This window comes from Vitis riparia, chromosome 13 (genome assembly GCF_004353265.1).
Source record: "Vitis riparia cultivar Riparia Gloire de Montpellier isolate 1030 chromosome 13, EGFV_Vit.rip_1.0, whole genome shotgun sequence".
NCBI classification, from domain to species: Eukaryota; Viridiplantae; Streptophyta; class Magnoliopsida; order Vitales; family Vitaceae; genus Vitis; species Vitis riparia.
In genome coordinates, this window is record NC_048443.1 from 383,164 (window position 1) to 407,650 (window position 24,487).

At 35.3% G+C, this 24,487-nt stretch overlaps 3 protein-coding genes across 3 annotated transcripts; 2 read left to right on the forward strand and 1 right to left on the reverse strand.

Annotated features, from left to right (window-relative positions):
- Window positions 1–3,079: 3,079 nt before the first annotated feature.
- Window positions 3,080–4,646, forward strand: LOC117929222 (homeobox-leucine zipper protein HOX11-like). Its single transcript, XM_034849494.1, has 4 exons — window positions 3,080–3,437; window positions 3,552–3,910; window positions 4,003–4,082; window positions 4,181–4,646. The coding sequence occupies exons 1-4, from the start codon at window positions 3,122–3,124 to the stop codon at window positions 4,491–4,493; spliced, it is 1,068 nt and encodes a 355-aa protein (XP_034705385.1). The 5' UTR covers window positions 3,080–3,121; the 3' UTR covers window positions 4,494–4,646.
- Window positions 4,647–8,443: 3,797 nt separating this feature from the next.
- Window positions 8,444–18,513, reverse strand: LOC117927644. Its single transcript, XM_034847272.1, has 7 exons — window positions 18,202–18,513; window positions 15,815–15,867; window positions 15,652–15,697; window positions 14,414–14,491; window positions 12,511–12,612; window positions 9,413–9,492; window positions 8,444–9,115 (listed from the first exon to the last, which is right to left on the reverse strand). The coding sequence occupies exons 1-7, from the start codon at window positions 18,511–18,513 to the stop codon at window positions 9,007–9,009; spliced, it is 780 nt and encodes a 259-aa protein (XP_034703163.1). The 3' UTR covers window positions 8,444–9,006.
- Window positions 18,514–18,595: 82 nt separating this feature from the next.
- LOC117927645 (protein N-terminal asparagine amidohydrolase-like) lies at window positions 18,596–24,181 on the forward strand. The gene is given in 11 exon segments (XM_034847274.1): window positions 18,596–18,792; window positions 19,897–20,002; window positions 20,510–20,602; window positions 20,604–20,693; window positions 21,866–21,930; window positions 22,028–22,127; window positions 22,235–22,273; window positions 22,375–22,563; window positions 23,345–23,523; window positions 23,601–23,720; window positions 23,813–24,181. Coding segments are annotated over 11 exon segments (1,332 nt in total). The 3' UTR covers window positions 23,967–24,181.
- The last annotated feature ends 306 nt before the right edge of the window (window positions 24,182–24,487 follow it).

Below are 24,487 nucleotides of genomic sequence, written 5' to 3' on the forward strand. Positions count from 1 at the left end.
CTTAAATATGTTGATTGAGATAGCGAAAAATGTACATTATCGTATTGGCTATTTGGTTTGTCAACTTCTAGTGAGGAAATAAATTCTCTATCTACCATAAAGTCATATATATGCCCCCAACAACTTTCATGTGAGAGACGTTATTATGATTTGTTTGACTCATACCTTAAAGGTCTTTAACCTTGACGAAGTCACCAAAGATATATGAAAAAAAATTATTTCCTATCACTCATTTTTGAGCAAGATAACCACGTTCATATTCATTACTCCTATAAAATTACAAAAATTCTTTTGTCACCAACTCCATCATCATATGCCATACTTTTTACACTCCACAACTTGCATTATTGACTCTTTCGACACGTCTAAAGAATTCTCTACAACTTGCATACTAATCCACCTTTCAATTCAAGTGCTTTTCAAAAGAGCCCCACATCGATTATTGAACTCTTAATCTGATTTGTTGAAATTTATGATAGCATCTTATCAAGATAAAGAGTAATGAAACCGCTTATAATATATATGTATGAGATATTAAGTACAGACAATAGAACTAAGATGTATACATGTCAATCTCTAATTGGTAATGAGTTTATCATTCACTAGGATAAGCTAATACATTAAAATTATGTTTAGTTTTAGAGAGTATTAAGGAAAAAAATATAAAGAAAAATAATTTTCTCATATTTAGTTATTTTACGAAAAATGTAAAAGAAAATCAAATATATTAAAATTTTAAATATTTTTAAATTATTTAATCTTTATGTTGATGAATTAAAATATATAAAATGAGTTTAAAACAATAAATAAAAATAATTTATTAACTTTAAATCTTTTTTATTTTATTTTTTATTTTTGTTTTCTTTTTCTCCCATTTTCCCTCAAATTCTCTTATACCAAACATAGCTTAAAAAAGAAAACATTAAAACCCTTTAATTATTATAATATTTCTTGAGTTTCTTGGATTAAAAAACAGAAATAAAAAGGTAAGAAACAAAATCTAAGGAGATTTGACTAATGGGTGAGCCAAAAAGGCAGCGGAAATTATGGTCAAATTGCAGGGCTAAAGCATCACCCTTTTTTTTCCATCATCAGTTAATTTCCAACTAACGTTTCAAACTTCCAAGAAGTTTCCCTTCATCCAACTCATCTATGACACGTGGCCAATAATACGTTATGTTTGTTGGTGAGTCAATATTCAATAGCCATTTCCTCCCAATCAATATCCCTCACTTCCCCAAATTGCCCTCACACAAACATTGAATGGACAACACTACCATTACCAATTTTATTAGGTTATTTTAGAATATAGTCATGAAGTGGTTACATAGACAAAAGCATTTTCTCTTGAGTGATTATTACCTATTAGTAGTAGAGGTCATCCTAAGTAGTTGAAATAAAGGTGCTACAAAAGTCTAATGTTGCTAGAAGGAGTTAGAACGAGTAAATAAATTTAATTGCAACTCTCAAATGATCCATGTATTTGCACTTTATATAACATACACCCACAATGATTTATAAAAATGTTAATAATACTCGCAAGTCTTCATAATTAATATTTGTTGAAAGCTGACTGACTTATGTTTGTACGTATACAAGTTGGTTATGAAGAGATCAATTCAACTTTTAGTTTTGACTATTTTTAAGAATTTGGTAATCGATATTTTACTGTAACTTAAAAACTTGGAAAAACTCCTTGATAAATTATTCTTTTCATCTGCCTTGTTCGATACTTCAATATGTTTACTTTCATCGGTTAATATTTTCAAATAAAAAATAATTAGGGTTTTCATCCGTGGAATTGAATCATTACATCACCAAGTAGGTTAAGTCCATTTTTTTTTTCCCTTCTTTCATATTTCTTACAAGGATAAACTTTTGGTTGTCGAGTATTATTTGTATCCCAAAATTGAGGTATTAATAACGCTACCTACTTATAGTACACCTTATTATTAATATGGTGATATTAAAATGATTGTGAGAGTGGGACAATAAAAACAACAACAATAATAATGAGAAATTATTGCAACGACCACCCAAATATTGATAAAGTGGATCAACCATTAAATATATCTAACCCAAAATAAATTAATGTTGCATGTGAGCATTCCTAAAAGCCCAAAAAAATTAGATATTGAGAAAATGTAACATGAATAGCAATAATGCTTTAAAATATTGTTACCTATGACTTATGGGTAATAAGAATTTGGAATACTTGTCATAGGGGGATGCTTAGAGTGTGGCTTGAAAATATGTGTGGTACAATTAAATAAATGTAGTAACAAGGAAACACAAAGGAAAAGAATTGTCACTACTTTTGATAAACCTAATTTAAGAATAACATAATATTATACACACATATTCATAGCTTGTGGTCCAAAAATTAGGTATCAATAAATCATAAGATTAATGTTGTCAAATGCTACCTATGATTCCTACAACTTGGAATATTTATGTATGAACAGGTGTAGCAATAATTTAGTGTCTTTTTCAATTTCAGAAATAGCTTAAATAGTTGTTCTTTCTTTTTTTTTTTGGAAAAAAAAAAAATCAAATTTTGGTAAATAGGTAGTAGTATGAAAAATTTTACAACTCTTCATATAGTTTTTTTGGACAAGTTTTAAGATTAGATTTTTGAGGGGAAAAAAGAAAAAATAACAATTGTTATTAGAACCTTGTTGAATTGGGTCCCATCAATAATCAATAAAAAATAAAATGCTCAACAAAAGGAAAAAGGACCGGGCCAAGAAGCAAAGCCCAAGAAAATGGCAGGGCAGTTAATAATTGGGCCTCTTTTGAAATTGGCCTGGATCGGAGCACACGCGCCGTGAAGGAGAGTGGGGAAAGTCCCACCAAAATCACGAAAAAACTCATATTATAGAGGGTTTCACGTGTGTTTGTCAACCTGAGCTTGTCGGTCAAACTGGTTTCAGGAGAAAAAAAAATTAAAATTAAAATTAAAATTAAAATAATTTCTTTTTTAAAAACAAATAAATTAAAGGACTGTTTGGGACTCTGTTTATTTTAATGAGAGAAGGGATAGAATCTCTATAAAGACTCTTTCCACTGCTCTCAATCATCCCAGACTCCCCCTCCTTCTCTCTCTGCTTTCTCTCTCTAGATGGAGCTGGAGCTGAGCCTGGGCGATGCTTCTTCGAAGCCCTTTGCTTTCATGGAGAAGGCTCACCGTCAGGTTGCCAACAAGGGTTTAGGGTTTAGCATGGGTTTAGGGCTGGGTTCTGCTGGAAGAGACCAGGAAGAACAGAAAATCCATGAAGTGGCTGATGATGACGACGACGACGATGGAGAAGACGACGATGATGGAAGGGACCAAAGGGCCTCCATGGGCCTGCCTCTTCAGCTCGATCTTCTTCCTCTCGCTCCAGTTCCAAGGAATCAAGCTTCGCACCAGGGCCTGACATGGCCGTCTGACAACGGTAATCACACCCACAAGGCCTAGAAATCAGAAGATTCAGACGGGGATTTTTCCTGGGTTTTCTTTCTTTTTATTTTTTTGTGGGATTTTTATGTGTTTCCTGTGGTGGGTTTAGGGAGCTCCGAGGCGGGCTCGTCCGGAAACGTGGGGCTGCCGGCGAGGGGGCTTGACGTGAACAGGTTGCCGTCTACGGCGGTGACGGCGGCGGCGGGGGAGGAGGTGGAGGACGGGGCGGCGGCGGAGGTGGAATCATCTCCGAACAGTGCAGCGTCGTCTTTTCAGATGGATTTCTGCATTTACAGAGGCGGAAATGGCGGAACCAAGAGGGACTTCGAAGGTGGCGAGGCGGAAAGAGCTTCTTCCAGAGCCAGCGACGAAGACGATAACGGCCTCACCAGAAAAAAGCTCCGTCTCTCCAAAGAACAGTCCGCTTTCCTCGAAGAAAGCTTCAAAGAACACAACACCCTCAATCCTGTAAGCATCTCTACTGATAATCATTTCGAAATCGAAACAGCACACTATTAATGGTGATTTTGACGATAATAACTTTCTCAATATCCATACAGAAACAGAAGCTGGCGCTTGCAAAGCAGTTGAACCTGCGGCCACGGCAAGTGGAAGTTTGGTTTCAGAATAGAAGAGCAAGGTGGGTGCAAAATCACTATTATCAAGCAAATGGGATTGCTTTTCATTTTCCATTTTTTTTCTCAACCAAACGGGGTTTGGGTTTGGCTTCCATTACAGGACGAAGTTGAAGCAGACGGAAGTGGACTGCGAGTATCTGAAGAGGTGCTGCGAGACACTGACAGAAGAAAACAGAAGACTCCACAAGGAGCTTCAAGAGCTGAGGGCTCTCAAGACTTCCAACCCATTCTACATGCAGCTCCCCGCCACCACCCTCACCATGTGCCCCTCCTGTGAGCGGGTCGCCGCCACCTCCACCGCCCCCTCGGCCGCCGCGTCCACCGCCACCACCGCCACAGACCCCTCCACCACCACCACCGCCAACAGACCCAGATTCTACCCTTTCTCACATCAGCCTCCTGGAGCTTCATGAATGGTAGTGGGTTGATCATCATCATCTGTACATACTTCTCAAAGTCTCTGTTTTCTAGGGGTTGCTGAAGATGGGGTTGTTTGATATTGGAGTTTCTGAAATTGGTTTGTTCATTTTGGATCATGTGGGGATACAGAGGTGCCAGACACAAAAGTATGGATCTAGGATAGACGAAGACAATTTTTTTTTTCTTTTTCCTTTTTTCTTTTTTCACTTTCTAGGAAAGTAAAATTGGGAAAGAAAATACAATGGGAAATATTTGTTGACAATTAAATTATTATATATGATATAAATATATGAATTTAAGCATATAGTGTTGATTGGTGTTCGTGTTTTTGTGGTGTCTCCTTTTCTTTTATACCAAATGATTCACCCAAACACCATTCATTAAAGGGGAGACATTTGTAATTTCATATGAGCATGTTCAAGTACATCCCCGCGTGAGGGGTCATGTGACTCTTACCTTTTTATAAAAAAATAAAATAAAAATTTTAGACAACATTAAAACAATAAAGCATGGAGGTCCATGATGGTATCTGTCACATGGGCTTGGCAGATTTGTTTACATTTATACCATTCTTTTTTTTTTTATAAATATTTTATTTATTTATTTTTTTCAAAATTGGCTCTCTCATGGCATGGGGGGTCGCACAAGAAAACACATGCAAGGAATTCAAAGGGCATGATTTGAAAAAAAATAATAATAATGAAGGGGGGAAGCAAGGATGGACCCATTTGAAAATCCTTATTGGGAATTATAAGGTAAAAGGACAAGACCTAATCACCCAAATGGAAAGTTCAACTCCCATTATTATATGCCACCCAATGATTTGTGTCTATCTCACTGATTGCATAAGCATCTTCACATAAATTGATTAATTCTTTTCTTTTAAGAGACACCCATAATGTGAATACGAATTAACACCCAAGTGAGAAGACCTTCTCTCTCCAATTAGACTTTTAACCATTTTCAAAGATTGTGATGGACCAAGGAGTTGGTGGTCTTCTTTTTTATTTGATGAAGGAGATTTCCTATGTAAAACCCGTTTAGTGGGGTTTCCACCTTTTAGAGATTTGGAGTTGATGGGCACCCTATAATAATATGCCCTAAGGCCCCTAGCCTCTAACCTCACCTCTCTTTTTCCAAGCAATTATCATGTGAAAAGCAAAACCCCAACCTAGAGGACACCATCCCTTTGATTTGTATGTAATGTTGAAGGGACTTTTCCTTTGTCATACCCATTGTTATTTGCATCTATTTTTTTTTTTTTTTTTTTTTGACTTTGATTAATAACTTAATATAATAAGAAAACCAAGTAGGTAGGTTAACATGAAATAGAAACCTACATTTAATTTTTGGATTAATTATGATTAGATAAGCAACCAACTCTAAATAGTTTATCTAATCATATAAACATGTGTTTTCGGGCAATTAAGCATCATAATCATGACAAGATTCAAACACAAGTCAAATTTTGTTTCTCTTTCCCTTGTATTAAGCTTAAGCTAAACCACCCCCCCTAATGGCTTTTCATGAGCCCTTTTTAAGATTTAGGCTAGGTTCTTGACATGAGTGATGGGATAAGATGATGGCCACAACCCTTTTGAAAACTCAACCCCCAAAATCCAAAAACACCTTGAATGTCAATATTGCATGCTCAAAATCTTTGAGAAGTCAAGAAAATCATTAATATCAACAAAACATTTGCATACAATTCAATGGACTCCAACAATTCCATCATTAGGGTAAAATACTTTTTTTTTTTTAAAAAAAAAAGGGAAAATTGTTTGAAAGAACAAAAAAAAATGGAGGGGGGCAAGATCATGTGATTTATGTGTGCAATGGCCCACATGGGTGGTGCCATTTTCTACACGCAAGGTGTAATGATTTGGAATTGAAGAGTTGAAATTAGAAAAAAATTAAATGCCCCTTTGACCATAAGGAAAAATCTTTCAAACCCCATTCTTAAAAATCATTGTGGGTGAGAATTTGGGATTGTAACAGACAACTTAGAATTTAGAAAAAGGAAAATTTGTAGAAAAGTAGAGGTAGTTGGTGGGTGGTGGTGCTATTTTGATGTATATGATTAGTATATAATTATTTTATGATTTGAACAAAAAGTTGGAAAAAAATTTCTTAGGATTTTAGTATGTGACATTACTTTATTTCTTCAATTTTGGCTTTCCCATTTGTAATCTATGAAAGCTGTGCCATATTTTTTGAGTCCATAAAGTCAAAAAAATGACCATATTGGCATTAGGAAATTGACGAAGTTTATTTGCTTTTGTGGTGTTGGGTTGACTCATATCCCAAAATACTTTGTTTTTGGGTTGACAAGGGCAAATGGGTTTGAAGATAAAATTATAAAATCCATAGTCTTTATCTTAGATTTGACTAATAATGATAAGAAAATATGGGAAAAAAAACAAAAACTTATAAATCAAAGACACTAGGGCTAATGGGTCAAAATGAGACTTGGTATTCCAAGTATAAAATACATTTTCTTTTGACATCGTGGACACTGAAATGGTGATTCATGATCATCCATCTTTGGAGTGAGTCAAACTTCTCAAAGAATCATTTGGAATTTTCAAAGGACATTTAGCATCGGGGTTGTTTGGAACGCAAGAAATGTAAACATTTTCCAAGGAAATGGAAGCTAGAAGCAAAACGTGGGTATTGGAGAGAGAGAGAGAAAAAGCCTTTGGTTCGATTTTCAAAAGGAATAATTTCAGCCTTGAAGGCCTAGTAGGTGGCTGTTGAAGGCACATTCAAGGTTCAAGGGATGGTTTTGGGTGAGAAAAAAATGGTTAAAGATGGAAAAGAGTAAAGGGTCATCGTTCAACCCCTTGATTGACCATACCAATGGGTTTGGTCCCCATGACCCATCATCTACAACCTTTAATTCACATTGTGACTTTCTTTCCGCTTGCATGTGGTTCAATAAATACATAAAATGATTTAATTCATATGATATTTTTAGATTTACACATAAACTTAATCAACGAATTTTTTTTTTTTTTTTAAAAAAGGCTCATGAATTATCATAAACCAATGGATTTGGTCCCCAAGACCCATCTACAAAATCAAGTTTCCATGTGAGTATCGACTTGCACCCGACTCAATAACGACATCAAAAGACAATCCGCATGCCAATTTTTGTCTTGCACGGAAGTTCTATAAATGGATACGATCGATAAAAACGACAAATAAACATATGCTTGAAACACATGAAGTTCGTGGCTCATGAACTGCTATAAATCAATGGGTTTGGTCCCAATGCTCCATCTACAAACTTAAGTTTTCATGTTTTGGATTTGCACGTGGAAACGACTTAGGTGGTGTTTGTTTTTTTATTTAATTCTAAATAAAACCTTAATACTTAATAGTATTAAATATTAGGTTGTTTATTTTTGTAGTATTTTATTTCTATTAAGTATTAAAAAGTAAAAAAAACCATTGTGTTATTTTTTCTATTTAGAAAAAGCCACATATTTTGGCTTTTTCTATTTAGTAAAAAGTTTATAATAAGTCATGAAAAAAATAAAAAAACAAACAACCTAAATTCTAAAATTAAATGATTTTCAGCAAAAAGCCAAAAAAACAAACACCACCTTAGTCTGTCTACAAACTTATATTTATTATGTGACTTTTTGCATGTGAATTTAATAAATAAATGAAATGACTTGCATGTCACCCCAATGAGCAGGAAAGATAAATTTATATGATAAAAAAAAAAAAAGAGTTAAAAGCCATCCAAATCCAAACAGACCCCATGAACGTGTCATGCCAGCTTTACATTTGTTAAAGCCATAACACAAACAAAATGCCCCATATTGACTTCTTCACTCCAATCAGCATGAAGAATGATTGAGACCCATTATTTAATTCATATTGGTAACCATTCATGTCTAGTGGGTTTGAATTTTCAGTGATCAAGACATACGGATGGAAGGAACAATGATATAGAAACTTCATGAGCAATAAGAAACACAGTAAAGTACTAGCGTAGTAAGAATTTAGCTTAAAATCAGACTAGACTTGTTCCACAAATAACTTTTATGGCACTCTACATGGAAACTCGGTGATTCTAATGGGAAATGGATGGTAATTCAGTACATAGGAACCCTAGAATTGTCATCAAAGGCAGAACTGACAGCCCCGTGACTCAACCTTTGTCAAAACCTATTACTATACTCTGATCTTTACATGAGAAAAGGCAACATGATTCTCCATCTGTTTAATGGTTGCAGAATTATGTAAACGACAAGATCTCAATGGCATAAACCAAGATTCAACGATTTAGAAGTCAAGTTATTCATGGAAGAACTAACCATTCTGTCTGTCCTTTCCTCTGGTTGGTGTACCAATCCAGTAACTCCACAGCAACTTCATAACCCACCAAATGTGAGTGCTGCCCCCTTTTCAGATAAACTCAGAGCATCACCATGTTTTGGCATGATAACGTGAGGGAACTCAATATCCACAGGATATGAAATTGTTAGGCGTTTGTCAGTTTCCAGCACCTGTATCATTTCTGAACTGTTCTACAGGTGGGGGAAGGAGAAGAGCAAGCCTAGTTTTGTATCTTGCAATTCGTTTTAATCGTTGTTCCCTTAATCTGCAGGCAATACAAGAATGTTGGTAGATTAACATTTGCACCATAGCTTATGGCCACATAAATAATCATAGTTGAGGATTTTTCTTCAATGCAAAATATCAGAAAGTATTGTCCTCCCTCCATTAAAGACAATATGATGCAAATACAGTATGGAAAATCAGAGGCTTGAAATACTCAACGGCTTACAATCTATACTTTCGGTGTAATACATTGACAAATATATCAATTTACCTAAAAGGAAATCAATGATCCCTGACAGATCAGATAAAAGCACCAAGTGGTAAAAGAGAGACTTACCGTGCCCGAACCTTTTTAGCACGCTTGATATGCCTTTGTAACAGATCTTGTGGAAGTAAGTTCTCAACAGACCCCTCATCCTGAAAGCAGATGCAGGCCAAATCAAGCTACTTCTTCAACCAAATGGCACATAGAAACTAGAAGAAGAGGTGGGTAGGCAGGTAGATAGATATGGATTAAAATATCAAAACTGAAAAGAGATCACCAGAATTCAATTCCTCTGCTTCTTGAAAATCTCAAATTGAATAAGATAAACATTCAAAATCAAACATATCTTCTATTATAAGCTAGAGATTCTCAGTGATCCATTTGATGATCTAAAGATGACCACAGAAAGTATGCTTCAACCATTAATCAAGGATGCAACCACAACTACATTGCTGCAACTATGATGTGATATACAACTTCACTTTTATTTTTCTTATTAATTTGAAAGTATATAGAATATTAAAGGTTCACCAGTCTGCAGATGAAGGACAAGTGACCATCTTTGATAACAAAATGCAAGAAATGCAATTGAAACTGGTTGTTCTGAAATCATGCAAGTAGAAATGAGGCATGGCCACTCTTAAAGTGCATGAAGCAAAACTGTTGTTTGGGGTCACAGATTGTGTCTTAGTCTACAACACATATCTTATAGCTTAGTAATTTCATATGATTATCCTAGTTTTAAATGACCATATGATATTATATGTTTAATCTATGAAATAGATGGGGTTTCTAGAAACAGAAACAGAAAAGAATGATTTAGCTTCAGGGTTTAGGGTTGGGCCAATACCACACCCCACTTAGTAATTTCTGTCCAAAGCAAAGAATCTTCCACTAAAGCAATGACCAATAGTTTTAAAATGCACACTTAAAAAGTGCCTAGCCTCAAGGCACAAACACTCCCTAGTTATAGTGTCTTGCTTGCCAAAACATGTGCCTTGTTGAAAAGGCGCCCTTGCCTACTTTACTTTTCCTTTTTAAACACCTTTTATTCTTGAAATTTCGAACTGTATATTAAAATTTATAAAGTTTATTACTTTTTTGCTAAATACTTCTTTTAAATGTTTGGAATCTTAAATTTGTTATTTATTGGATTAGATGTTGGATCATATTTTATAAAACTGATATGCATCTTAGCTCAAGTCTCTCTTCACTTAGGCACCTACCTTGCGACCTACCTTGCATTGCGCCTTATGCCTAAGTTATAGGAGACTTTTGTGCCTGGCGCCTCTTAAAAGTATGCATTGCCCCCATAATCATGGAATATGGGTAAGGCAACTTGTGGATGACGCCATTATCTGGTTAAAACTATATCAAAAGTGAGGATAATATGTCAATGGCCCCATAATCATGGAATATGGATAAGGAAACTTGTAGATGATGCCATTTTCTGGTTAAAACTATATCAAAAGTGAGGATAATATGTCTTAAGAGTTCCAAACCATAATACACAAAAATGGAGTTGTACAGACAGACATCAATGTCTAAAAAGCACCAAAAAAAAAAAAAAAAAAAAGGTCTCGAGGATAAATTAGTTGTTTGCTCACAAGAATTTCAATCACATTCCTGTCTATTTAAGTTCCCAATTCCTTTGAGCAATGTTCAAATGCACAAGTAATAAAGTAAAAATATATATATATATACACAGCAACCATATAATAACAAAACAAATGCAATTGCCCTCCATTCACTGTAAGCATGGCTAGCCTCAGGACATGAATTAAACATACATTTCTATCACTAGACAGTTCTATAAAAGTTTTAGAACGATGGAATTAAGAGGCAACTGAGTTTTGTGTGAGAAAGGGCACTGGAAACCTTGCTTTGTTCAAAATTCCCAAGATTGGGAGTTGGATAGTGTTGTTTGTCCATTAAGGAGACCTCATGAGGAGCCATGGCCTATAGAGGGAGATAATAAGCTATTGTGGTAGAGCTTCACCAGACAGAATTTTCTGTTAAGTCTTTCTACGTGACTTCCGAGTTATTGGATGATGAAGCCTTCTTTCCAACAAAAGAAGTGTGGGTTTCCTAGCCCTCCCAAAGGTGGAATTTTGCCCTTGGGAAGTGGTATGGGGCTAAAATTTGACCTCAGATCAGCTCAAAAGAAGAGGGTCATTAACACATTATTGTCTATGCAAAAGAAAAGAGGAATCCACTAATCATCTTCTTATCCATAGTGGGAAAGCAAGGAGTTTGTGAGCTTAGTTCTCATTTGGGGTTTCATGGGTGCTCGCTGGTACAACAAAAGAAATTCTGTTGTCTAAGCATGGAACATTTGTGGGAGAAAAGAGGGGAAAAGCTTGAAGAACCACCCCATTTTGCCTTTCTTGGACTATTTGGCAGGACTTTTGAAGGGGTGGAGCAGTTGGTTCAGTCCCTTACAGCCTCTCTCGTTTCAACCATGTTTGTTTGGTGTTATTAGTTCATAGATGTCAGCCCCTTATCCTTGCTTGATTTAATAGATTAGTTGGGGACTCCTTAGGCTATGTTTGGTTCCTGGAAATTACTAAGGAAAGAAAAAAAATGTTAAGGAAAAAATAATTTTTCATGTTTGATGTTACTTTGGCAAATAAGAAAGAAAGGCAAATATAATTAAAATTATTAAGAAATTTGTATATTTTTAATTATTTAATCTTTACATAGAAGATTTAAATGTGAACAAAAATATGAAGTGGTACGTAAAAATAATTCATTAACTTTAAATCTAATTTTTATTTTCCTTCACTTTTTTTTTTCTTTTTTTTTTTTTTCTACTTTTCCTTTCTATTTTCTTTCCCTCACATTTCCCTCAAACTTTTTGGAAACCAAACATAGCCTTAGTGTTTTGAGGCCTTGTGGTTGTTTTTTTCTCACATGTTAGCATGTACATTGTTTATGCCCCCCTCCCACCCACCCCACCTCTTTTTTTTAAGTTAGGTGCTTGCCTAATAAATTTTGCTTTGCCTATCAACCTTCTTAATATAATTTTGAAGTGACTATATAGATAGTTTCTAGCCTTGTGTTTCCATGTTTTAAATATCACTTAAATAATAATAACAGCAACAAAAATGATAATGATAGGATGACAATGGCAGTAGCAAATAAAGGACAATGATGATAAATTAACCAACCTCTTCTTCATCGTCATCCTCCTTTTTCTTCGGCAAATTGGGATCTGTCACAGGTATAGGCAAAGGTCTTGGAAGAGACTTCATACTATCATAATGTTGTGGCTGCCAAAAAGATAAAATATTAGAATAGCATGGGGAGTGGGATGGGACCTACTCCACAAACCCAAAGCAAAAGATTCTATAGATTCCTCAATTACATAGTTGTCATAATTAGAAATTAGAAATGAATTCATGGAAATTATAGAAATACTTACTAATGGTACCAACGAGCACAGAAGCAAATGGCAGAATCTTACAATTTTTTTACATTATTTTGCCCAAAATATCACAAAAGAAAGGACTATAAACGTATCCTGACTTTTTTTTATGAAAGAAAAAAAAAAACTAAATCCACATTGTTAGGTGTTGCCCAATACTGATAACAAGTTTTACTTTAACTTTCTGCCTTCATATCAGACAAGTACAACTTTCTTTTGCTCCCATATAAAAAGTGACATTTCCAGAACTGTGTAAGAATACACTTTACTATGAACCAACTATATTTTGATGGTTGCATTACCATGAATAATTCAGGAGCCATTGTGACATTTGACACTCCTAAAATCTTTGATTCATTGACAAAGGATAGTGTATTATGCAGAAGCCACAATATCCACAAAAAAGCAAGGACAAGCACACACAAAGAAACAAGATTTATGTTGTTCAGCAGTGTTCCAATGTTGCTGAAAGAGAGGGCATCAAACCCACAAAAGTGCCCTCATTTTTTGGGAGGAAAAAACAAGATTAATTTTTTATCCTTGTTCGTAGCCTGACACATGCAAATTTCACCACCCCCGCCCTGCCAAAAATGTAAAAAAAATATAAAAATTCTACTTCTCACAAGGGGAATCGAAGACCTAGTGTTTCCCCCCCCTAAAAAGTGTCATGGATGGTCATTGGGTTAAAGCCCACGTCTTTTGTGATTGGCAAACTTTACATATGTTTTAGAAGTTGCCCCCCGAACTAAAATCCTGGCTACTGTATTGGTGGTTAAGGAGGGTCGGATGGGGGGGGGGGGAGGAAACACTAAAGAATTTTGCATTATCAGCAATAGTCCTGGAGCAATTGTGACATTTGATAATCCTAAAATCTTGATTCATTTACAAAGGGTTGTGTATTATGCACAAACCACAATATTAAAAAAAAAGCACTTAAGTAACTAAAGCACAATCACACACAAAAACACAAGATATGCATGGTTTAAGATGAAATCAATTAGAGTTATGAAAGGTCACAACCTCTCAAGTCTCAACCCAAAAACTCCATGAAGAAAATGCAAGCCTAATCTTGCTCCAACATAGCATTTGTTACTATACAACAAATGCAACCCTAAAATACTCACAAAGAAATTCACTGTTCAGCCTCTGGCCATTAAAGAGGTCCTTGTGCAGTGCTACATACAATTAAACCTGAAGAAAAATCATGAAATGGGTGTCATTTTTTTGTTTTACATTTTATTTTTCTCTTAAAGCACCCTGACCTTTATATTATTTAATATGAAGAAACTTGTTTTCCCTGAAATAATCACCACATGTTTCTACTTGTTCTTCAAACCTCTTGCTTCAGTTTCACATTATGGTTTTATTGTTGGTTCAGGAACTTATGCTGGAGGAGTAGATGCAGAAATTAATGGATGTGGAGAGAGAGAGAGAGTACTATTTTAATTTCAATACATCTTAAATTTTTATCGCTTGTAACTGGAAACCTTAGATGGCTTTCAGGGGTAAATTTGATGATTGAAACTAGATTGTCTTAAATAGCATCATGAAAGAGTAGATGCATTCTTAACATAAAAGGCAATCAAACAACATGGCATGCTAAAACTTATAAATAAAAGACACTGTCCGGTCAACATGATGCAAACCTGAGTTTCTTCAGAAAAACCATTCCTTAACCAAGATCGACAAAGTGCATAAATTGAAGCACCATCTGATATTCTGACCTAAAAACCAAAACCAAATGTAACAAACACCAGCATAAGGATCATACCCACAGTCAAAATATAAATTCAAAGTAATAGTGCATAACCAATGAAAATTTGGATAGCACATCAATGGTTCAGCATGCTTCGAACATCAATGCATAAAATTATTTCCTTTTTTTGTCTTTGATCCTAGGACAGGGAGACTAGTTCATTCCAGAAGCACCATTTATCCACTGAAATTAATGAAGTAACATAGGGCCCATTTGAATATAATTCTTAAAACATTTTCTTATTATACACACATATCTCAAACTTAAGACCTCCAATTAACAAGAGCTCTTATATCGTGTTAAGTTACCAACTTTCTTAAAAGCTTAATCTATTCAAATTTAGGCTCACAATGCATATGATGCTCTATCAGTATTATTTTTAAAATAAGGAAAAAAAGGGACATTCATTTGGAGTATGAGTTTTTTTTTCTTTTAACAAAATGAAAATATCAAAAGCATGACAATTATAAAAAAATTAAAAAAAATTCTAAAACAGAAGTGGAAAACAATAAATGATACTAAGAAAACCTAAAGGGTTCAACATGTTTAAACCATCAACACTTCAAATTGTGGCAGTCATTTTTTCAATCTATTTGTTCTTTTAGGTGGGTGGGTTCTTTCCCCATTTCTTATGGGTGGATATTTAGGGGTGTTCTAAAAGGACTGTTCAATACATAATATAGTGCATGCAAGCCTTTCTCTCCCCTTGGTATTCTAAACCTATCAGATGCTCTAGAAGATATGTGCTTTATTGAATCTTGCAAAGTTAACACTATTTATCGGAAAATTATTTCAAATTTTCATGTGCTTTTGTGCAGTTTGTGCTAGTACAACTTTGAAACATTGCTCCATACAATATATAGGAGACTCTTATATGCAAGTGCACTGGGCCACTGGCACCTCTGTCCAGCACCATGGAGATTCTTACAGCTTCTGGTATGTTTATTCCAATTTTTCTCTTGTGACAAGGCCTTCTCCATGTTTTATTCCTTTTCCATCTTTGACTAAATTTTCTCTTAATCAAAATAAAAAAAAGGAAAAAATTGGCATTATATTGCAAATCTAGAGACCATGACTTCATCAAGATGTCATAGGGATACAAACAGAAAGCATCAAATTCTTGCTTACTTTTCGGTCTCTAACAGTCACAAAAGTATCATCTCGATTTCTATCCCTACAAAAAGCATAAGAGGAGAACTATTTTAGTTCACAACACAACCAAATGAATAATAAATGGAGAGAAAAAAAAGGAAATGGAAGGGAATAGATGATAAATTATATACAACACTACCTTGAGTCTTTATAGCCATTACAATCAGAAACTGATGGTGGAGATGGAGCAACCTACCACAAGTACAAAAATTTATGAACTCACTGAACTCGATATGAAATATGAGCATAATGAGGTATCACTCATAGGATCAAATTAAACATAATCAATAATCTTGGTCCAAAGACATTGCAAGAAAGATATGCAGAAGTTAACATTTATGAATTGGCTTCAGAAAAGGAAGCAATGGTTGGGACATTTTTTGTCATACAGCTTTCATCTAAAAATAGTGTCTAAGTCAAAAACAGTCATAGAAATAAAACTAATAGAGAGATGATACAAATAAATCATTCATCAATTCAAATCCAAGGCAGGTCAGAGATATTCGTAAGCAACTGCAGCAGTTCACATATTTCCATCATTAATTGACATAGATTTTTAATCCTTTTAATGATGTATGTATGATAAGAGGAGATACAATGCTTTTTTTTTTTTTTTTTTTTTTATCAGAAACGAAGAAAAATATATTAATAGAAGAAAAGATACAAAAGAAAGAGAAGAAACCAAGGGAAGGATGAGAGGTCCCTCCTACACAAACTGAACAAAAGAGAAAACTCCCAACAATAGAAATCTAAAAACAAAGAGAAACCCCAACATTCTCAAACTTTAATAGAAGAAAAGATACAGGAGAAAGAAAAGATACAATTGAATTGCCTCTGCATTTGCTGGTGGACCATAATAGTGGACAGAAAGCGTTGTATCTCTTTGTTGGGTTTCATGCGCAATATTATGTGTCAACTTAAAGACCTCAAAAAGTAATGTTTTGGATAAGAAAGGGATTTAAAATCACATAAAATTTAGAACCTTGACTCCAATTAAATTTATCGCTGAGGTATTAAAATCAGGTTTCTAGGTAGTTGGCATGATTGAACTTTGAAGCCATACAAACAAGTTTCTAGATTTTGATTTCCTTGGTTAACTATTGCAAAAATAGACAACTTCATAAAAAATAATAATAAATACAAATAAAGGAACAAAGTGTTAATCCCTTAAGTTTATAGGGCAACTAAACTTTAAATATTTATCTCAAGGTTCTAAATTAAGTTTACCGACAATAATGAAGGGATGGCATCAACAAGCCTGAAATGTGGCACTTGGGCAGGCCCAAGAAGCCAAATGGGTTGGGCTCTAAGACCAAACCCACATCCATCTGCCAGCACTGCAAAGGGAGGCAAGCAATGGAAGCTTAAGCTCTCTGCCAAGCTCAAGAGTGAGGCGTTCTATGGTGGCATAAGAAAGGGTTTACACTCTTGTAAAGAAATTGGGAACCATCTCTAGAAGGAAAACTGTTTAGATGATAAGAGGGATGCCACAATGGCCATTTGTGACACCTGTTCTCAGTGCTTAACCACATAACCACAAGGTTAATTCAAGTAACCCTAGATGAAAGAGAGGTATAAAAGCCCATCACTCTTTCTAAAAAAGGGTCTACACAAATACCTTGGCATTTGCTTTTCCTAAAAAAACCCTCTTCTTCTCTCTTGCATAAGAGTGTTAATACCAAGGTTCCTCCAGTGTGTTCTTTCAGGTTGATAGCGAGTTAAGTACTAGCTGACCCCTTCAATTCCAGATTCTGCAGTCCTCAGTTTCTGAGTCTCCACAATTATGAATACGTCTTTTAGTTTACTATTTTTTATATTCTTTTTGCCTTCCAATGGACCAAAGGGTATCTTTATATCCATATGTGAAATTTCAGTTTTCAACAACAATTCCCAACATGTTTCTAAAAGTTCATCAATTTATGACTAAATTTAAAAGCAAGGAAAATATTTATTCCATAAAAATAAAACCTTCTAACTCCATCTTGAACAAAATCTATCACATCATTACATACCACCCATGGACCGGAAAAATAATAGCATTTCATTATTCACATAATCATGTATGGTAATGTTCACAAAAATCAAATTAGCATAATTTAAACCCCATCCATAACAAGACATAAAAACAGATCGATTCAGTACACGCTACCCATTATTAAAGCAACCAAAAAACCAACCAATCAAACAAAAATTACTCTACAAAGAACACATAATCTGACCCTTCAGGCACAAGTTGCTAAATATTCCTAACTCATGCTTAAATAAAAACCTCTAGCTTCATCATGAACAAAGGTTTTGTGTCCGTTACCTAACATCGTTGAGTCAATATCAGCATCCTCTATTCACAGAATCATATCATTGTACTCACACAAATCAAATTAGCACAATATAAACTTAATCTAAATTCCGACGGAAAGGATAAAAGCAAGAAAATTCAGTCGAAAAAAACCCATTACCAAAGCAACCAAAGAAGAACGAATCAAAAATGCATTCCTCAAAATAAGAAAATTAACGCAGAATTTGAACCTTGGGGTGTGCGGAAACCGGAATTCCCTTGATGGGAGCCGAACCAGGAACCGCAGTCACACCTACGTGAGAAGGGAGCAAGTGGGGCATTCTCATGGAGTGCACAGGGTAGTTGAGGTCCGACTGGGGGAACCCAAAGGGCGAGCCTGGTGGGAGAAGGCGGCGGCGCGTGGCTGCTGATCGAGGAGGAAGGCGGCACCGGGGTTGGCAACTGTGACGGTGTTGTGATCGGAGGATTGGGGCGTAGGGGTTTGGGGATGAAGCCGCGCCCGGAGGAGGCGACCGGGTAGAGAATCCCCTGTGGAGGGTCATGGGGTTTGGCCAATTGAGGGTTTGGGACTCTGATTGTGGAGTATGGAAGTGGTGGGGGGGTTGGCCTGCGGGGTATCGGACTATGGCCATCGGATCCACGGTTACTGGTGCCGCTGGGGGTGGGAGTGTAGAGAATGAACGGATGGTGGCCGTGGTCGTGGCAGTGGTGGCGGTGGTCGTGGAAGTGGTAGCAGTGGTGGCGGCGGGCGTAGCGGCGGTGGTGGAGGATCTGGAGAAGCCATGGGCAGTGTGGTGGCGGGGATTTCGGGGGAGTCTTGGGTTTCGATTTTGAAATTCTGATGCCAAAACTGTTTATATGTCACCCCTAAAACGGTGTCGTTTTTATCCTCCCAAATTAACTCCCTTGATTTATTAAAATAGTGGAATATTTGAAATATATATATTATATATATATATATATACCTCATTTTATCTTTTGAATAAAGATTATTTTAAATATTTTAATGGAATATTACTAAAGATATTAATACATTAAAAAGTATTGAGAAAATGGAAATAAAATAAATCAAAATACTTTAGAACTTATATATTATTCTATTCTAATTCTTTGTATTAAATTTTAAAATTTAATATTGGATTATGCTAAAGAAATTAATTTCCATTATTTTGTTTCAAAGAAAAGTTAAATATAATTAAAATAATTAACAATCTATATATTTATAAATTATTTAATTTTTATAAATAAATAAAAAAAAAAGCAAAATTCATTTAAAGAAACATTTATAAAATAATTAAATTTTTTTTTCTTTTTTCTTTCTGTTGGAAGGATTTCAAAATTAATTTTGGAAATTTATCCATTTCTAATTGTTTTTAAAAATAAATTTTATTTGATGACTAAAATAAATTTTTTTTTTTTTAATTTACTCTTCATGGTATTCTAAAATATTCTTTCATATTCTAAATTATTTCTCAAATACTACAAAAGAATTGAAAATACCTTAAATCTGTTTTAATAAATATTTTCAGAATAAATTATATTTTAATAAAAATTCCTTTAAACATGCTTTTAAATTTTAAAAATAATTTTCAGATAAAATTTGTGTTTTTCAGTAAACATTATTGCCAAAAAAATGGTAACTGCATAATAACAAAAAATTATATGTCATAAGCTTAATTTTTCTAATAAAGATGGGATTTTCAATTTATTTTCTTTGCTAATAGAATGATTAAGATTTGATTTTCCGACTGAGATTTGATGGGATATGTTGGTAATTGGACACCATAGAAAATTTCGACCTATATTTTTATTATTAATCATAAAGTGATAAATATTATTTGTATCACCAAGAAAAGACTCAAAATTGTATTGGTATTGCTCTCCCTCTGCTTCAATTGACTTTCTCATAGGTGGTAGTTGACCAGGGAGAGTGTTTTTCTCTCAATTCCCAGATCAAATCCCACAAAGAAAGATGATTTTTGTAGGTGGGTCGGTGTGGATCCATCTGAGACTCGATCATCTCCGTCTCAGGTACCTTCTCTTTTGTTTTTTGTGTTTTTTTGTTTTTTCTCTAAACATGATTTTGTATGAATCATGGCGTCATCTACAAGAACCCCAACTTCATTATTTTGTTCAATTCCAATTCAAGAGCCCCGATTGCTTGATGGGTTATTCTGCTGTGAAGGTGTTTGTGAAAATGTCGCTATGAGCTATGAAAGGAAGGTGTTTAAGTTTGATATCCGATGCTTTCACAACCCTATTGCTTCTATTAGAAATATCTTTTTCCATGTCATGGTTTGATTTGTTACATATGGGTTTGGCTTATGATTCTATCTGCAAAGGTAGGGGTGGGCACATATTGAAGGTTATTATGTTGTTCTGCATGTGGATGTTTTTGCCTATTGATTTCTCTTTCTGGTTGTGTCTCGAAGGGTTTCTGAGAATCTTGGATCATGGGTTTTCTTCCTGAGTGGAATTTGTATGATCACTTGTGGTGTTGAATAGCTCACAGACTCAAAAACTTGTGCTTATCAACAGGCAGGTGATCTTCTGATGGCCTTGTTGGAACACCCTGTTCTGGTATCTTCTTCACATTCATTCAAAGCTATCCCAGAGAGGAAGTTTCAGTTCCGAGCAGGCTGGTTCAGAGGGATCCACTCAGAGCAAATGTGTTTACGTGTTCCAGAGAGAGTATGCAACTGTTGACCCTAAGCTCGTGGATGTAAGTTTGTTTTGGTATTTGCTTAGGCAAATAGTTATAAAATATATCCTCAAGGGGTTTTTCTAATTTCATAGGTGATGGTATTTCCTAAGCCTTATATGTAAGCTTGTTTGCCTGGCTAAATATGTGGTATCATCCTTTTTGGATTAGTTCTCGATCTTCCTATCATCATCAGTCCTGGATAGTCCAGCAGATACCAAAATTTTAAAGGACTGTACACTGCATGTCATATATGGCACATTCTCGAGCATAACACTGTTGAGGATCTCATGCACTTGAGGTAGTCCACATCTTTGCAGGATAGCATATTAGCTAGGGATTCTTGTGTACATATCACTACATGAAACTGCATACATGAACTGCTGTTGTTATTTAAGCCCGGGTTGTCAGCTGCCTGATGTTTTATAAAAAGATGGGATGAGATGCATTTCTGTTGGATGGCTGTCATCATATTTTGTAAAATCTAGGGTATCCTTTTGATATTCCATTTTGTGGATTTGCATACTCTCCTTCCCTCCCCATTTTCTTTTGCATCGTGTCTCTAGAAAATGAAAAGTGTCTGAAACATTTCCTTTCTTTTAACCTTTAGAAGCAAAAGGAACCAGTTATGCCCAACAGCAAAGAGATTTTGACTCTGTTTGGAAACTGTTCTTAAAAGCAGTTTTCTAACTTAGAAAACACATTTGGCAAACTTTGATAGAAAACAATTTTTGAAAATTTGTTCTAAAAGTAGCTTGTTTTTAAAATAAATTTTAGATATTTTCAGTTGTTTTTGTCGGTGCTTGAGTAACAATTGAAAATATGGAGAATACTTTAAAAACTTTTGCATTGTATATAAGTATGTCGTATATCTCCATAGAGAATAAGCTGAGAAAGCTGGTATTCAAATTTAAGTTCCAAACAGAATTTGTTCCTAAAAACAATTAAGGATTGTTTTCTCAAAAAAATGTTCCCAAATAGGCCCTTTACTACTGAACCTTCATTATGCAATAGCATCCAGAAAGTATACTCCCAATTCAGTACCCTCACAACAATGTTTTCTCTTTTCTTTGCTATATGTTAGAGACTCTGAATTGACATTCTCAACATTGAATCACACTGAGAGTTGTTACTTTATTCCCAATTCTCTTTCACCTATGAATTCTTTGTTTTTTTTTCTTCACCTTGAAAAGTTGGTTGGCACCGATGAAGCAACAACTTGTGTGGGCATTGTGATCCGAAACCGAAAATCTGGAATGTAAGAATCCACTATATCCAGTAGGATTTGTAAGGAACTTCAGAATTTGCGTAATTCTGCATTTCTGATTTTGTTTGTTTGGGACCTTTGATTTCAGGATCTCTGTTGCCCATATGGATTCTCCCACTGTTGTTGATGGAGGCCTCACCCAGATGTTATCACTTGTTCACAATCACGGCTTTGATGTCGAGTTGGATGTACTCTTCTTTTTCTCCTAAAACTTTGTCACTTAGGGATAATCTTGATTGATCGACTTCTGACACTTCTATGTGGGTTTAAACTTATTCAAAACTATCAAATGCAGGTGCATCTTATTGGTGGTTTCGACGATTCCTCACCTAAGGTCTGGCCCATGATCCTCAACTTTGTGTTTGATTTTCCAGAGCTCTACTTACCAGCTCAGGCAGAATAATAGTTGAATGTATTGAATTTTTGATGCAGCAGGCCAGCCATAAAACTAGATCAAAAAGGCAGGAAATATGGGATGGTTATTCCCTTCCTTTGTGCATCAAAATTATTGATGCTTTGTGGAGAAGCCGAGAAAATTTTCACATTCAAACTCTGTGTCTTCTTGGGCACAACACCAGAAGGGATTCTGAAGGAAATGGATACCCCATTTTCAATGGGTTCTTGGTCAGTTTCAAACTCAAATGACTTCCTTTTCCTTTTCTGCTATCTGTGTTCAAACCTTTTAAAGATGACTTCGAGATTTTTGTGAAACTTATTGTTTGGATGATATTCCACTGGGATTCATGGAAGGAATCTTGATTCAAACAATGTCTTAGAGGGAGTTCTTCTAACAATTTCCAAGCTGATCAAGTTTTAATTTTCATATTCCATGTAAACATTTGAAGTTAAACGCATACACATGCATTGATTGTATGCACTAGAAATCATATTTGACAAAAGAAAAATATGAAAATAGTTTCCGATTGAGAATAGAAAGTAGTTTTTTAACTTAGAAACTGAGGTTAGTAAACTTTTGACAAAACACAACTTTTTTAGAATTTGTTCTAAAACCATGTTATTTTTAGAGCAAATTTAAGGTGTTTTCAGTTTTTTTCTTTCTAGAATCTTCTTAGCAATAATTGAAAATATGAAGAACATCTTCATAAAGAATAAGTGGTGTGTTTTCGAACAGAATTTCATTGCATGGATCTTAAGTTATTGATATGGAATCTGTTATGAGAAATTGCATCTCTTTGGTTGTATCATATGATTTCTTTTATTGAATATGCAGCACACTTTTAAAAAATGAAGTTATTTCCAATGATCAAACACCTTCCAGAATACGAAAACGAACATTCAACCACAATTTTAATGTGTTGCTGTTACCATTGAGAGATGAGATGTTTCATTTCTTGTATCTTTGGAATTCGTTTCTATGTTTGAAGCATTTTAAACTTGTTTTCAGGCAGAAACTTCCACCGGGCGGATCCTCCCAGCAAGCTTTGACAGAACTACCAGATGCCCAGAAGAAATTGTCCGGCGGATTCGAGTGTCTGTCTCCTACGAGGATCCCAGTTGGGATGGCCGGTTACTTGAGACATATGACACTCGGACCGACCAATTCAAAATCGCGCCCTGCACCTGGTAAATGCTGTTGCTTCATACTTTCTGCTTCCATGGGTTGGGCCAACTGAACTGTGGATTAACTTCTTTTTGTTTAGGACCATGTGCCAGTTACACATTGCTATGACACTACAACATCTTTCTGATTCAGAAATTCTCCGGACATGCTCGACTTCACCTTCTGCAGAGGCCCCGGATTTCTTGGACAATATCAGAAGGTAAATAAAGGTTGAAATAGAACATGGATTTCATCGTCCTCAAGCTACCCCCAGATTACAGTGATTGATGGCAAGCACTTATCATCCTGTAGGTGTTGGGACTACTTGACTCATCGACCAGACTGGAGGGAGACCTTTCCAATGAAGCAGCCTCGCGTATTCAAGAGGACTGCAGGAGGCTGGGCAAGATGCACACAGGGTTCTTCCATAAACCACCCTACTCGGGTTGATTACTCGGTAAATTAATTTCCATGGCAGGAAGATATTAGGGCTAAGTGCAACTGGTTTCATCGTACACAATAGCTTGAGCAGAGATGGCACTGAGATTTGGTTGTTCACTAATAGGCCTTACTTCTTGGCATCAACTTTGCCAAGGGAAAATTTGACTTGTTGGGTCGTTGTACTCGTTATTCCCACTCCGACTAAGTTAACATATTTAATTGAAAACCTATTTTAAAAAACTGTTTTTGGGGAAATGTTTGGAACGGTTTCAAAAATACGACTAAAATTTTGAATTATTTAAACAAAACATGTTCCAAAGCATGCTGATACAAAAATCGAAACTTTTACTAAATCCTGTGACTTTCATTCATGGGGTCCTCAACCTCAAACCACCACCTACACCAAAAGAGAAAACAAAGGCACAAAGGCACATAATGGACATGATTATAGGGTTATGAGGGTAAGAATATAACAGAATCCAACCAAGAATAGAGTGGAGAGGGGCTTGGGAATGTGCGGGAGTGAAGCTCCTCTCTGCTCCAAAA

What these genes read in the sequence shown, in the direction of transcription:
- LOC117929222 (XM_034849494.1), top strand. Translation starts at nt 3,122, where the DNA reads ATGGAGCTGGAGCTGAGCCTGGGCGATGCTTCTTCGAAGCCCTTTGCT. An exon ending in GACATGGCCGTCTGACAACG is followed by an intron (nt 3,438 to 3,551) that starts GTAATCACACCC and finishes TGGTGGGTTTAG; the next exon opens with GGAGCTCCGAGGCGGGCTCG. An exon ending in AACACAACACCCTCAATCCT is followed by an intron (nt 3,911 to 4,002) that starts GTAAGCATCTCT and finishes ATATCCATACAG; the next exon opens with AAACAGAAGCTGGCGCTTGC.
- LOC117927644 (XM_034847272.1), bottom strand. Translation starts at nt 18,513, where the DNA reads ATGACCCTCCACAGGGGATTCTCTACCCGGTCGCCTCCTCCGGGCGCG. An exon ending in AGGATGACGATGAAGAAGAG is followed by an intron (nt 9,493 to 12,510) that starts GTTGGTTAATTT and finishes ATCTGCTTTCAG; the next exon opens with GATGAGGGGTCTGTTGAGAA. An exon ending in GCTAAAAAGGTTCGGGCACG is followed by an intron (nt 9,116 to 9,412) that starts GTAAGTCTCTCT and finishes TATTGCCTGCAG; the next exon opens with ATTAAGGGAACAACGATTAA.